At 39.4% G+C, this 16,553-nt stretch overlaps 1 protein-coding gene across 1 annotated transcript; it reads left to right on the top strand.

The window, feature by feature from the left end:
* The first annotated feature begins 793 nt into the window (after positions 1–793).
* abhd15a (abhydrolase domain containing 15a) lies at positions 794–10,594 on the top strand. Its single transcript, XM_007563059.2, has 3 exons — positions 794–1,769; positions 7,300–7,652; positions 9,158–10,594. Exons 1-3 carry the CDS (start codon positions 1,260–1,262, stop codon positions 9,792–9,794), a joined length of 1,500 nt encoding a protein of 499 aa, XP_007563121.1. The 5' UTR covers positions 794–1,259; the 3' UTR covers positions 9,795–10,594.
* The last annotated feature ends 5,959 nt before the right edge of the window (positions 10,595–16,553 follow it).

Here is a 16,553-nt window from a genome sequence, read left to right on the forward strand (position 1 = left end):
TTGTCACCTCTGACCTGCATTTTTGTTCCATGCTGAAGAAAACCAGACAACACGGTTAGGATATTACCTAATTTTATTCTGTTCTTAGCACACCACGTCTATATATGTGAGGTGCTTTAGAAATAAATTTGAAATAGGGTTTTACGAGATTCTGGGCTTTCGCTGAAGACTGGGGTTGTGAGAAGTATGAACCGATCATTTTTGATCACTTTAAAAAGACCTGGTACTGAATGATACTTCAAACATGAGGGACAGATCTAAACTGCTTCTGCGCTCCATATCTATAACTGCTGTTTTTAGGTATGTAAATGTAGCTGGATGAAATGCAAATTGACAAGGGGGTTACGTCAGCATCACTATCAAGAAGTACCTGATATCCAAATAGAAGATATAAAACTGCATTTTGCATCCAATTATGCATGTACGGCTTATATACTTTGTCCTTTTCCACACGCATCTCATTAAGAAAACAGAAACTGTTCACAGGCACCAATACCTACTCAACAGGTCACTTTGCACAGTTCGCATGAAAAGGAGTGACCACAGCCTATGGCTCTGATTATGGTTGTACCCTTGGTGGCTTAAATGCACAAGGTCGCAAGTTCCCAAATTAATTTAACAGGAATTTCTATCTCACTGATACAGATCAGAAACTGGCTTTTTTTTTCTTTTCTTTTTTTTTTTCTTAGAAATGTTGAAAGGTTAATAGAACTCCTGATTCCTGGAAGTTGCCTGTTTTAATGAGAAAGCTTTAAAACATCATCAGGCGTACCTGTTCAGTCAGAAGGAGCGGGGTGTGCGAGGTGGACGGGTGGGTGGTGGGGGCGTTTCCAACACGAGCTGGGCGCTGATCTCAGACATTAGTTGTGTTTGGGCACCACAGGTTTAAGCGTCACTCTCTTGGAGCTGCGTGCTTGAAACTGTGAGCGGATCCGCCTCGTTGATCCCAAGCAGCGTCCGGAGAGGAAAACGTGCTGGAATTAGATCAGAACCCGCCACGCAAAGACCACCGCGTGTTTCCGATGGACCGGTCAGTGCGCGCTGGCACAGGAGGGAAGTAAACACCTAGGGCTGAGCAGTTTTGAAACATTTTTTTGTATTTTTTATTTATTTATTTATTTATTTATTTTTTGTGGGAGGGATGGAAGGTGTAAGAATGACAGCTGCCTTGGATATTAGTCGTGAATGTAAACTTCAGTTTCAGATACAGCTGTGAAAGTGATCGCGATCTCCCTGATTCCACTTTGCAGACCGCCCCAATGCTGGAATGGCTTGTGGCTTTCTGTGTTGTGATCCTGGCGCTTTTCATATGGCCAGGCACCAAATATCTGCTTGGTCCCATCGCCTTCCCTCAGAGGCTGGGCGTTTCGCAGCTGGCAGCCGGCAGCGACGGTGCCCGCTCGGCGTGCGCGGAGGGAGCTGACGGCACCGGGAAGAAAACACGCACCGTGTCGCTCATATGCAACCCCTCCGCGCTGGCCAAGTACCTCCAGAAGCACTGCAGGACTTTCGGCTGCTACTCTCCGTGCGGCGGATGGACGTGGAGAGCCAGCGCCTTTTTGCAGAGCGCGTACGAGGCGTGCTGGCCGTGCGACAGCTCGGTTCAGTTCGTGCGGGACAACCTGCAGCTCAGCGACGACGGGCTGGTGTCGCTGGACTGGGCTGTGCCGTCCTACCACAGGAGACGCAGGACTTCCAGTCACTCCACCAGCCCGGTTTTGCTCATCATCCCCAACTCCTTCGGAAAGATCACAAGGAATGTGGTGAAGGTAATTAATTAAGGTCTGAGTTCTGTTGCACAATTGCCTGTAGAATATAGCCATAAAATACCAATTAGCAACAAAATGTAAGCAGGAACAGATTTTTCCACCAGAGCTGTGGATGGGCAGCTCCTCCAAAAGTTTCCATGGACCTCTTGGCTATACTTTAATGATTAATGCTGTTTTAGTGATGCAGCATTTGATCAGAGGTCTGTCAGCTATTGGGATATTATTTTATGACATAAGCCTGTTTTAAACTTCTCCACATGTTTCTCCCTAACCGGTCTGCTGTGCACCTTGACCTTCATGATGCTGTTTGTTCACTAATGTTCTCTAACAAACCCCTGAAGGCTTCACAGTTATAACAGCTGGATTTATACTGGGATCCAATCACATGACTAGTCTATTTTCCGATTAGGCGACTGCTGAATACTTGGTTCCTCTCAGTGTTATTTAGAGCTATTAAAGAGAGATAAAGGTGAATGAACACCACACACTTCTGATTTTGTTTATCTTTTGCAAGGTCCTGAAAATGACAAGCCAATATAATTGGCTGCATTTGATTTTAGTGTCGTTTTTGTTTGTCTTTTCCATCAAGAACATTCTTATATAGTTATGCATTGCTGTTGAAATACATCTAACTATAAATTTGAACATGAACATGAGGGATTTTTTTTTATTACTTGAAAGATGGAAAAAATAAACTGAATACAGGCTCATGCCTTTTGTAAAAGCAGTTCCATCTTCTCAAATCAGAAGGGCTTCAGTAAAGTGACACTGAAAGATGCAAACATCCCAATCTGCCATTAGGGGAAAACAGCAGCTTCCTGGGGCAAAAGTCAAACTCCTTTGGAGGAAAAGAGCAGTGGTTAAAAAAAAACAGAGAGCTGATGCACGGCATTCTTTCAACAGTTCCTTTCAACAGACTGACGCAGGTAATTGAGTGAGGGATTACAAAGCATCACTTGACTTGTGAAGCCGGGAGCACACCGGCTGGGCTCTTTCATTGTTCAGGGCACCTGGCGCCACGCTTCATTGCACGCTCTTAACCTCTGTGTGCAAATCTGTCACAGGCTCCCTGTCAGCTTTATATCATTTAAAAAATAAAAGCCAGCTCTACGAGCACGGCGTTAAAAAGTAAATATGCTCAATATCAACCTGTAAATCCAAGGAAATTTATGGGTGTGTGACGAAGCGCCTCGTTCAGACAGATGAGCTCATCTTTCTTTTTTTTCATGCTCTCTGTTGTCATCCTTTCACGTTTGAAAGAACTGCAAGCTAAAAGTAAGAATTAAGACTGCCTCCGTCACTGGTGAAATTCACTGTGCAGAAAGAGATCACGGTCTGAGTAAGTGTGAGTATGTGCGGCAAAGAGATGAAAGCCGCCGCCGTGTGAGCATACACACTCGTGTCTGTGTCTGTGACACGGAGAAGAATCGGAGAGAGATATGTGGGTTATGGAGCCTGTGGTCTTCAGCTCCCTTTGATCACAGAATACACATATTTTTAAATGGATGACTTGTCTGAACTTGGAGCTAAAATTTGGGTTATGGGCTCATATTAACTTGTACAAGCCAAGTGTGTTTTCTACCTTCTTGAACTAGATAATAATAGAACCACTGCACAAGTGCATTGTGTTAATCAAGACAAGTGTTGGTAAAGGCATGACTTAGGATCTCTAAATGCTTCTGAGAAAGGCCTTGCTTTACTTTAACCGTCATTTGCCCCACAGATCGGGATGTTTGTATCGGCGGCCAAGCATCCTACATCTACGGGGACGGGTTCTTCTGTGCCAACAAACCGTGACTTCTGTTTTACTTTTATTAAATTTTAGAAAGTTGAAAGAAATCCAGGCCTTTACATCATCGAGTTACTGTGATATAGCACAGAATACAGGTTTTTTTTGATAGTGGGACATAAATCTTAGTGTCGTTGGCATAATATTGGAGAGATGTGCCACAGAGCCAAGTGGGAGTAAATAAAGAGATAAGAGCTTTGTTACTTCAGTTTGGCATAAATCATGTAGTCATAATATCCTTGATGTAGAGATCAGAGATTAGTCTGAAGCAGAATTAAAACTCAAGGAAAATACATACATTTTAGATGATATATGCATTTTACTTACCTCAATAATGCAAGTAGCCCAAGTCTGCACTAAAATACAGAGCTAGTCTTATTTGTATGTCCCCATTACCTATTAGATTTATCTAAATACAGCCTGGTATAAACCAGCCTCTTGTTCTAAGCTTTTCTTCTTATAGAGGCTCTGGATCCTCGGCTAGTGAGAAACGACTGCTTGCTGGAGGCGAAAACGTTGTTGACGTTTTGTACTTCATCTAGCGTGTGTCTTTGCAGTGTTTCCCGTAGCGACTTAGTCTTAGGGTGGGGGGCCCACCAAGTCACATCTGCACCTCCGAGTTTTACAACCGTTAACCCACTCTTGCTAACTTGCCAGCTTTTTCACGAAATTGGTATCTGCATCTTTTTAACGATTGTTCTTTAATCGGCCAAAGAACTGCGGCAGGTACTTTCTTTTAATAACAGCAATTACTCTAGAACAATCGATTGGTGTAATCAATGTAACGACGTGCTCCATTTATATCTCTCTCTTCCTTTCTATATCTCTTTTTCCGTCCGTTTCATCTACAGTGTCTTTCGAAGCTAGAGAATTAGTCCAGCAGTTTTTCAAAATGTTCTGTACTTCTGAAGCAGCTTGCTTAGCAGCTTGCATCTCAAGTGAGACTAAAACTGCAGAGGTAACCCACATAACAACAAAACCACAATGCTGCTGTGTCTCTGCAGCACCATCATACCTTTCAAAGCTTATTCCAAAATAAAATGTGGTGTTCAATTTTCTCTGACAAAATCAATTACAGGAGGGCCTAGTTGCTTTGCTTTTTATATTTATTTTGAGACAACAGAATATTATTATCCTCATAACTTATGACTATAAAAAAAGACTATAAAAGAGATTCACTATAACAGTTTATAACTTTTTATCCTCATTTTGAAAGGCATCACACCGAAGGAACTGCAATGTATCGAAGGTGTGGAAAGATGTGTAGGAAGAAACCCAGTTTTTATTATTAAAGAGAAGTCTTTTCAAAACCCACAAATATTTCTGGAGGCAGACATCCAACGGTTGTACCCATCTCACCTTGCAACATTAACTCCCCTGATGACAGAGCGGCTTCATCGAGCACATCATGACCTAGTAAAGGTGAATTTGATGTGCTTTACACATTGTTTGTGGAATTTATTTTTAGCTACAGCTCTTTTTGTAAAGACACAGAAAATAATAGTTGTATTATGTGGGGATTTTCTTTGCAACGTGCCCCTCGACTTTGTCCTTTTTCAGTCTGAGAGCAGAACAAGCTGCTCTGAGTGATTACATTTTTAGTGGGATGCAATTTTAACCTGGTTCCGGTGCAGGTAATGTAGGAACAATTTATTGGTAATGGTCATGACTGTATCACCTCTGGATATAACCATAGAGGGAAAAACTCAGCTTTTCTAAACCTGATTTATCATCAATAAAACAAGCTGTATGAGTCACCTGTATCATTATAGTTACCATGAATTGTGTGTATCAAATACTTGCAAAAGCACAGCCATCCACCGAACATTCGAGGCACATTTTGTCACACAGCAACCAAAACCTTCGATGTGTCTTGCTGGGATTTTATGGGACAGGTCAACACAAATTAGCGCATATGTGTCAAGTGGAAGGAAATATAATAAGACATTTTGTTTCTGGCAAAAATGTCAAGTCCCTGCTGCCCATCAGGTTGTTTACAGTGCAGGCTTTTCGGTAAGCTTCATTGAGCTGCTGCATTGCATACGTCATGGGCAGATATTAGCGATTGCATGGTCACGCCTCCAGCATGGAGTCTTTTCTCAACACCCTGCACCCTGTATAGTACCTGTAGAGGTGAATCTATTTTATTGTTTTGCTATCTGATGGTTTGTTGCATTTAAAGGTTTGTTGATGGGATTTGATTTTAGTTCCAAATGTGAAATAACTTGAACTAATCGATAAGAACTGAAGGAAATATCACTCTTCAGTATTGGAACCTTCTGCTACAGTAATCCTGTAAGGTCAGAGCGGGGAGTTTTGTCCAGTGTGCAGTCTCTGCCTCAGGAATTTATCACTGAGCTGACATTTAATCAGCCCTGTTAGAAAACTGCTGAAGCAACTTGTTTGTTTTTGACTCTTTCTGCAAAGGAGCAAACATTTCTTTCAGAATCCAGTGTTATTTTCAATATTTTGTACAAAAAAAAAAATAAACCTACTGTTCAAAATAAATGTATTACATCTGTTCATTTACAATTTAAGATTCATAGAAATCACATTGTAAGTGCAATGATGCTTCATGGTCCCCGTGTCTGTGTATGCAGAACAGGAACAATTGTGCCAGGGAAATTCAGATCATGCCTTTAGGTTGTCAGTGTTGCTAAACAACTTTGGAAATTCAGGCTGAAGTGTGCAGATTCAAATTCATATGTCTTTTGCTCATGTTATCTATTTGAATAACAGTGATTCACTCTGATGGGTAAATGAGTGATGTTCTGGTCTACCAGTTTATCACTGCACTTTTCTGACTGTCTTGTGACTTTTAGAGTAAATCTTCTTATCTTGCACAATTTGTTGCTGCTGTAAATGTTAGATCCAGGAATGTTGTTACTTCTCTTTCATTCAGGTCTACTTTATGTAGGAACTGAGCAAAAGTAAAAATTTTGGCCCATAAACAAACTGCATCAAGTTTATGACAAACTTTTACTGATAAATTGTTTGCAGGTTGATCAGAATCTGACCGTGGAATTAATTAATTTAGATCTAATTAGATTTTTGACGATTGTATAAAAAAATCAACCCCTTTTTCGTGCAAAGTGGTTTGAAAATAATTTTTTTGGCATTTGCTCAGGTCAATTTAATTGATTAGTTATGTTGTGGGTTTGAATGAAACATAATCATTCGAAGGAAGAAAAACGGTTGCTTACTGTCATGCAGTATTTATTAATTATAAAGACATGATTTTTCCTCTGTTTGATGTGAAAAAAGTCTGCAGCCTTATTCAGATTTATTGGAACATGCATTGTTTTCTGGAACTGTAAGAACAAGTACATTTCTTTTTTTCCCCAGAAGTGAGCATAAGAGAGTAAAACAATACTTTATATCAGCTAAAAGTTAATGTAATGATAAAAAAAAAGAAATCTACAAAATTATTTTAGTCAAATATATTTATAGGTATCTGTTATCTTGTTACAAAGAGCTTTCAGTGTCATGATGTCACAGCTGTGTTTCGGGTTAGTGGGCCCCAAAGAGACAGTGCCCTAAGAAGAGAGATTGCTTAATTCTCTGACATTTCAAAGAGGCTAAGTCACACTAATTCAATCATTGGCTTACTCATAAAAACAACAAAAGTCAGTTGCTTCACATCACTCCACCCCGTAAGCGGTTCCTTATCAAAGACTCTGGCCTAACATTTTTGAGACATTGAATCATTTATTATCCTGTTTCTGCTTTGTGTCTCTCCAGCTGTGTGAATCGGCTCTCTCCCACGGCTACCTCCCTGCAGTTTTCAACCGCCGCAGCCACAACAGCACGCCACTGACCACCCTCAAACTGCAGCAGTTTGGCGACCCTTCAGACCTGCGGGAGGCCGTGCGCTACATCCGCTACCGACAACCCGCCGGAAGGCTGTACGCAGTGAGCGAGAGCTCGGGGTCGGGCCTCCTCCTGTCCTACCTGGGGGAGTGCGGATCCTCCAGTTATGTGACTGCAGCGGTCTGCCTGTCACCGGTGTTTCGCTGCCAGAGCTGGTTTGAGAGTGGGCTATGTTGGCCCCTGCAGTGGGCGCTGGCTCTGTATCAGAAGATATGTCTCAGCAGGTAAGGAGGTGGGAGATGAGCAAGAATAAATGATAATTAGTGGTTTAATGATGCGTCAAGTTCACGACGCAAGGTGATGCGCCAAAATGAGGTTTACCAGATAAGACAAAGTTTGAGCTAAACTTGGGGAAAACGTTTAGGTTTTGAAACAAACTTTGAAAAAATAAATTGCAATCTGGCTTCTAAATTGGTAAGTGTGACAAAATGTGGTGGCACAAGATCTGCCAATATTGAGAAATAATGTCTCAAAGTCGCAACCAGCATGTTATTGCTACTGATGGACTTGAGGTCATAAGTACAAACCAAGCATCTGTTGAAGTCTCTTGTTTGGGAGCATCTTAGGTTCAGAGTAAAATAATAAAAATGCTTCCAATCAGCAAACGATTCCATGTAGTACAGTGACGAAAGTCTCCCTCAACATGTAAGTCAATGCATCCATGAGGACACCGGTGATAATTAAGGGGTTAAAAGAGATCTTTTAACACAGTTTAAAAATAATGAAATCTTTAACCTATTAATGAACGACAGTTTTTTAAATGGTCCCCAAACCTTCACATGATGAGGGGTGTTGATATATTCACAAATGAAATCGCATGCTAGCAGCAAGTTAAGGTGTCATTTGACAGATTTGTCTTCATTAAGAAATATTAAGCAGTTTATTCTTAATCAAGTTCATGACGCAAGGTGATGAGCCTTGATAGAAACCAATTTCCATCAGGTTGGATAGAAACTGACTGTCTATAATCGTGGAAATAGAAACAATAAACAGTCCAAGGGAGACAAACACCTGCCCTGTTTGGTTTTTGAGCGCTCCAAAGTTGCCAGATGACGACTGGCTGAAATGACCTGCAAATAGAGCAACTGTGCAAATGTGCGCCTTTTAAAGATAAAGAGGAAACCGAAGCTACTTTAGGTTCGACCTTTGACACCTCTAAATATTATTGTTTCACTGGAATCTGTAATAAAATTATACTTTTAAAGGACTTTGTGTAAATTTAGTTTTAACCACCTTACTCTGCAACAAATACATTCCTTTAATAATGTTTAAAGATTATTAATACAATGTTTTCCAGGTTTTTTGGAATAAAATAAAAACAACTTTTATTTGATTTCTCTCATATCTCACCCTGAGATATTCTGTCTTCGTAGATATATTGATTTGGTTTTTCTTCCGATTAGCAAAAAGGAGCATTTAAAAAACAGATTGTTTAAAATGAGATGAAATAGAAATTTTAGACGGTGCATCTGCAGGTACCCAGAAACCATTTATCGGAGAGGCATGGGCCATCGGAGGGCGCAATTAAGTTACCACAGCAACAGATGGCCTGCTTGATGTCAACTTAGTAATTCTGAGATACATCGTGACCCAGGTGAAGTTCCTCAAATCAAGGCTATTAGAGAATCTGAGATCTGTGCAGCCCTTGAGCATTGATTTACTGTTTTCCACCTATTGTCTCTCTTTCCACGTCTTGCTTTGTTCATTTGCGTCTGTCCTCATATTGCAGGTACAGGACGGCGCTGGGGGACATCATGCACACGGACACTCTTTTTTCTAGTTGTTCCCTGCGTGGGGTGGAGGAAGCCCTCTTCTGTCAGTCTGGATGTGTCGGCTCCACATCTGGGACCAGCAGTGGCTGCGGCGCTTCAGGAGCCTGGGATGCTTACTGGGAACGCAACGAACCCTTAAGAGACGTGGATGAAGTGGCTATTCCTGTTCTGAGTGTGTGCGCTAAAGACGACCCTGTGCGAGGAGACGCCCAGTCCTCCCTGCCCCTGGAGCTCTTTGAGACAAACCCACACTTTTTCCTCCTTCTGACAGACCGTGGAGGTCACTGTGGCTTCTCCACCCAGTCGGATAGAAGTGCCGGTAGCGCAGCGGGCTCTGTGGTCGCAACAAGTACAGTGGACAACCGTGGCACCAACTGGAGTCACAAAGTCATGCTGGAATTCTTCCGAGCGACCACGGACTTCTTCAACGCAGAGGAGCGAGCGAAGCAGTTCGCTGCGAGGAGGAGAGGGCTGGGAGGGGCTGCAGGAGGGTGGGCCTTTCGTTACCGCAGCGGCAGTACTTGTAAACGAGTGCCAGCATGTTCCCATAATATTCATGCAATTTATAACTGGCAAAGATCATATACTCGATGAGGTAGAGGGAATTTTTTGAGTCATTCTACGTGTTTGTCCTCAGACTTGTATAAAAGTTGATGGAAGCTTCAAAATGTTTCCAAGGCTGAGTTAATTTTTTTCTCTAAATCAGCATTTATGTTTTTTGTTAAAAAAATCTTCCTATTGCTTGAGTCATCACAATGGCTTGTATATAAGTATTGCATCATAACTATTTTATAATTTTTGTGTCAGTGCATATTATACACAATATCTTAAACAATTCAGAGAGCTGTAAGTCAGAAGCTCCTCGGATTTCGGGTACACGCACTCATACCTGAACGATGCTTATCTGGGAAGGTTGGGGAAATCAGAACCAGATCAAAACAGAGTTCTCATAATTGCATGCTTTTGTCATATTCAACAGCTGAAATTCTTTAACTTTTGTGTTTTTTGTATGTATTATTAAAAAGTCCTATTTAATGTCATTAATATTTTTCACTAAAGTGATTATTCGTATTCATACGTTCATGTGGCATGGCTTATTTTTGTCAGGTTTTCCTATTTTGAGTTGCATTTGATTTTTTTTCATGTAGAATATATTTGCTGAGTCATGCCTATGGTTAGAAAAGAAAGAAAACTAAGTCGAATTTCAAAAGAATTAACAATGACTCATATTTCTATTACTATATACATGGGAGATATATTATTTGTGTCATGTTCAGGGAAATGTCATGTCAACAGAGAAACTGTTTCTGTTTATTTCCATTCTCATCACTTAATCATCCGTTACTCTAATTCTTCAAAGCCAACTAATATAAATATTGTGGGGGTTTTTTATCTTTAAACTTTGTGTAATTTCTTGTGCACCAACTACATGCACTCTGAAAGACAACAGATATGGTGCTGAGCAAATTTTAAAAAGTGATTAGTAGTTGTGAAGCAGTGAAAAGTCAAAGTGCATCACGAGAGATGAAATCTTCACTAAAGCTTTTACATTTCCATAATCCCTGGAGACATGATTGAGTCACACATGCAGCAAAACACAGTTTTTCAGAATCACCAAAAACAAATATTTATCTGAAACAGGTGAAACAGAACCAGCCTTAAAGAGCATCACAGTGAAGCTAAACAGTTTAGACAAAATGTTAGGAAGTAGGGTGTCCTGACGTGATTAGTTACAATTCAAATTTTTGTTGATAAAGGAGTTAATTTGGGAAGTTTGCTATAAATTAAGTCACTTTATTTTACAGATATTAGCATAAATAATTGACTTATATGATTCTTAAAACAGCTGAAAGCTTAACATGCACTGGTGCAACAGAAATGCTTTCATGTTAGCACAAAAACTTTCCTCCTTGCTCTGATTGGTTGTTTTTGATTGGGAGCAGCTCCTTTCTTCAGATTGCAGCTGCAGCACTGGGAAAAGGTGGAGAAGCTATGTGTTTTCACAGATTATCTCTAATACTTTACTGTTACTCTTCGAGGATACTTTTAACAAACATGTTAAGCCATTAACATTGATTTTTTTTTTGTTTTTTTGTTTTTTGTTTGTAATAAAAGTTACATATGGCAACTTTAGCAGGAATAATGTGCGACATGGGCCCATGCCTGAAACTTCACCAGCACCCTGTAATTTACTTATATAATTGTTTAAGCCTAATTTCCTTATGGAGATCTGGTTTTTGGTCCCCTGGAGGGAAGAGGCCCCCATGAAAACCAGCACATGTACACACAAAAACACAGAAACTGACACACAAAAAATATATAGCAATCACATGATTTTGCATGTTCTATTTGTCCAAAAGAGAATTTACAACCTAATGCAAAGCAGAAACTACCTCTCACCCCAGGTCACTTTTAAAGCATATTGTTATGAATAAAGCTAATACTACAAAAGTAATTCCGTGGAAATGTAGTAAGTAATGTTATATAATATTAATAATATGTAGGTGAAAACTTTTTACTTTTATAAATAGGTTAGGTGCAATTGCTTATTAAAGTTGGAAGAATCCACTAAGCGATGACAAAGACAATATCCTCAAATGGCGTCGTTAATCGGCGTAGCAGGAGTGGATAAAGGAGAATTACAGTCTTGAAACGGAAGAGTCTGTCCTGATGAGGCTACTCAGCCTTGGGGTAATAATATTTTATTGGTTTTCACCTCCGTTAATCCTCCTTAAATCCTAATAAAGAATGCCAGTAGTGTTGTTGTTCCTGATACAAGTAAGGTGTTGAAATGCAGAACGTGTTCAAATAAATCAGGTCTCAAACACACTATAGAACTGCACACAGTTTGACAAGCTTAAATGTTTTTGACAGAGTATTTAAAGAAGATATTCACAGCTTCAGTCAGTACGGTATGAATGATTGCTCTGAAGATGCTGCAGTTTTCATGGGGACATCAGATGTTATAAAAGATGCTTTTATAACATCTGATGATTTCTGTCAGAATGAGTGAAAAACAGCTGCAGGGTGATCCACAGCAGCACTTTAAGGTTTGCACCTCAAACCTAAATAAAATGGTACGTATATTAACATTTTGTTCTAATCCATAGACATCAGGATTCACTGGGTTTTTTCTCTTCTTCTGGTTGTGGCTGCCCTTGTCGTGTTCACATTTAAAATGTGATATTTTGCTGCTGCACATCAAGTCTCAAAGATCACATTTCTTAATGTCAAAGACCAAATATTGGAACTCGAAGTCTTCGTTATGGCTTTCGAGACGTGGTGTTTAAGCTGTCAGACTAGACAGTAAAGTTAGCATGAAGGAGTAAATCTGGCTTATAGGCTACAGAAAGAACAGCAAAAATAAAGGAGAGGGATAATGCTCTGAAAGCTAGGAATGCTTTATACTTACTGACATTAAGCCTCATAATTGATGGCCAAAATTATACACAGTCTCCTTTCAATAAACAATTGCTTTCATTAGCCTCCAGAAAATTAACCTATTGGGGCAGAATTGCCCTTTCTCATGTCACTTATTCAATTCCGGGCCAATTCCGAACAGTCTGCCTCAGTGAGCAGACGTTGATTTCATTAAAATGACTGATACTTAGTTAACAAAGAGCCATCGCTTCAATAACAACAACATTTCTAAACTGAGAGAAATGCATTAAAAAAAGTCACACAATCTGTATCTGAAAGACAGAAAAAGAAAGAAACGATAATGCGGCTTCTATTGCTTGTTTCCATCACTTGTCTTTTTGTTTTTACAGCATAAAAACACTTGGCCAGCTTTTTGTTGTTGTTTTTGATCTCATGAATCACTGCTGGAAGGTAGCAAAATACAAGAGCAGCAGGAGTTATATATTCAATCTCATAAATGGGTAAATGCAACATGTAGCATGTGAAGGACGGTGTTGAATGCTAAATAGTATTTTTTGTGCAGTTTGTTTATTTTGGTGTCCAAAGTCGTGTTTTTGTAATGGCAAAAGTTCACTAAACGTCACGCTCTATGTTAAAGTAATTAAATTTAAAAAAAATGTTCAATTAACATGAAGCATGTTGCTAAATTTTATTCAAAAAATGTTTTATGGTGATAAACTCTTAGGTACAGGAGTGGATAGGTAGTTTAGCTTTGAGTCTCAGAAGTGATGGTATTTTTCATTTTTTTAAAAAGCAGCCTGTATTAATGAAATGTTTTATACTTTCCTCACCGCAGTTTTGAGGAAAACGGAAATGGAGTGCTTCACCTTTCTTAAATAAACAGTTAAGCTTCAATCCCAAAATGTTGCAAGGTGTGGAGATTGAACCAAAAGTTCGACACACATCAAAGAGTGTTCACACATGAGAGTGACTGAAGTGGAAAGATTTACGAGCTGAGAATGAGAAATCAGCCAGGCAGACATGGCAACAAAGAAATTCCCATTTCTGTATTGCAACAATCAGTGACAAGAAATCCTGGGAAGATTAATGTAATCCACATAATATATTTTGTAAAGATTCACGACAGTGCAACCAACAGCATGTCATTGTTACAGATGTAACGTGATACTGACAGCTCACAAGATTAGGTTCGCAAGAATGGAGGAAGATTCATCTTGAGCAATATTTTGGGAAAAACTTCTTTTCACAGATAAAGGTAACAGTGTTTGGAAAAATCTTCTGTATCTTGTCTCTGTTCTGGCCACCATTTGTTTTTGTTATTTTCCAGTAACCTAAAATCTGCAGTGCAGACAATTTAACAACTGAATCAATTAAATTAATAAAGACCCAAACATTCACACTGTCAAAAGTGGGTTTTGACTGGGATTGTGACTTTCGGGTGAAGAGTCATTCCCCTGTGTGCAAGAAGCCTCCAACTTCCATTCGTGCAATAAATCATACTTTAAGTTGTGAGATCAAAATAGATCTAACGCCTGGAGTTGGACTTGTGTTGCAGGAAAATTTGATGTTATGTGGCAACCATTATAATTTAAATTAGTGGCACCCAAAGTAGAGTCAATATAATTATTTTTGACATTTGGAAAGGTTCACATAGTTTAGCATAGGTGCCCAAGGTATGATCCTACAGCCATGGTAAACTTAAAAAAAAAAAATAAATAAATCATTAAAATCCTCTTTGTAAAAAAAAAAAAAAAAGTTTAATGGATTTGGGCCCTTATTAAAATCACATTTTCAATTTAAAAGTTGTGGATGCTTCTTTAAAGCTTTTGAGACTATGTATTGTCAGTCAAAGCATGATGAGCAGTCCTTATTAGCTGTCAACCTTCCTTAAGTTAAAATAAAAGTCTCAATCACAAAGAGTACAGGAGAAATGCTAAATCCAATACCTTCATGTCTGGGTTGTACCAGATGAAATATCATGCTGTCATGACACGGACTTCAAACTGTTGATAAATATGGCAGATATCTAATATTTAGTTTCTCTACACCTCTCACGGTTATTTAACTCCTAATAATCCTACAAGATTAAAAAGATTGCGGCAGAACATTTTTCTGAACTCACTGAACGTCAAGTCTATGAAAAACAGAAGGGGGAAATCACAAAATACAACTGAGTTGCTGTAAAGCAGGCAGTGAGACAAGAAGCATCAGATTACACGCCATGCATGCAAATACAGAACCACTTGAGAAGATCTTGGAAAAATACAGGAGAATGCACTCCTCTGATGCTAGTCGACATCCTCACCACGTTCGAGGTGAGAAATGTTTACATTCTGGGAGGAGAGAAAACTGAAGATGCCTATCTGTTAAATGGGATAAACCAGACTTAAACAGAGGAGGAGGCTTCCAGATCACTAATACCACTTGCCATTTCTACCGGACTCTTGTGAAGAAGATGTAAAAAAATAAAAATAAAAATAAAAAAGTCTTTCTTTTGGTGCACAAACATAATTGTACACTGAAAAATCTAGATTATCTATGTATCACCAAATAAATAAATACACATTACATTCATGTAGAAAAATCATATATTTTAACTGTTAGGCTTTTTTATTATTATTTTGCAGTGTCAAAGAAAAGAATAAGAACGGCGCTTCAGGAAGAGAATTTATTTGGAGCAGTGGCGCCATCTTGTGGCCGCGGTGTTGAAAATAAAGCTTCTCACCACATTTATAGCGTTCAGTCACTCACACCCCCACCGTTATTCACTGAGTAGCAGTGAGTAGCAATATTTCCTGCTGTTACTCTTTTCTTTTCTGTCTGAAAATGTTGCCATAGGGTCGACGTTAGACCTGATACTGTTCTGTTATTTCTAACTGGTTTCTTCAGTCACATGCGAGTTTATTTGCTTTTAATTGAAACCCAGGTGACACAATTACCGCCCCTCCCACTGTCCGTATTCTGTACTGCTGCCCTTCTCTACCTTCTCCATTGCCTCCAAGACAGTTTGTCTTTTCCTAAAATATTTGACAGGGTGGAAGCAGACAGAGAGAAAGAGAGGAATCTAAGTCTGCACATTTTCTCTGACGTTCTTTCTCTTCAACTCACCACGCAGGTTTTCCATAGGATTTATATCTGGGAACTAATATCTTCATCATATAATGTGGTTTATATTTTTGCGTGCTTATTGAAGCCTTTTATTCCTGTGCCTGTATGTTTTTGGTTATTATTCTGCTTAAAGAACAAATGACTGTCCATTTTAATTTGCTAGTAGAGTTTTTATTTAAAACTTCCCTGCAGGTAGCTGCCGGGAAGTGTTTCAGGCAGAAGTGTTTCAGTGCCGCTGCAATAAAATATATATTTTTTAACCTTATGTTAACTGAGACTTTAAAGGCAGCAACTCTTATTTATTCTTATAATCGTACTGTTAAAACAGTAAATATATATAAAAAAGTAAAGATATAAAAAGGTTTCAATGGAATAAAAAAAATATTCAGCTGACTCTGATCAAATCTTCTGAGGCGCAACATACTGACACCAACTACCTGGATTCTGTTAGCGGAGATCAGATTCATTACCACAGTATTCGCTGAAGCTTCACATCCTTCGTGCTTTAAATAGGCTTGTCTGTGTCCCTGTGACCTGATTTCACGGTGACGATGAACCATGCCATCTGAGCCATGAACTATCTATATCAGAAACGGGCCACCCCTCCTCCTAGTGACGAAAGTCACCAGCAGAGGGCAGCATCTCGGGGCTTCGACCTGGAATATTCCATGCTCCGGCTTCCTCAGGGGTTGCCTCTCCGCTCACACACACTATGACGCAGCTATCTCTGCTTTTGGCTTGGAAACTGCCTATATATTTAGCACCTTGTTTAAAATTAGAGTCCTGCACATGGGGAATATATTTAGCTGATAGTTTAAATAGATACCTGCTGAGTCACACAGACTGGACACAGCTACTATAGTA

Source organism: Poecilia formosa, unplaced genomic scaffold (assembly GCF_000485575.1).
Source record: "Poecilia formosa unplaced genomic scaffold, Poecilia_formosa-5.1.2 Scaffold144, whole genome shotgun sequence".
Lineage (NCBI taxonomy): Eukaryota > Metazoa > Chordata > Actinopteri > Cyprinodontiformes > Poeciliidae > Poecilia > Poecilia formosa.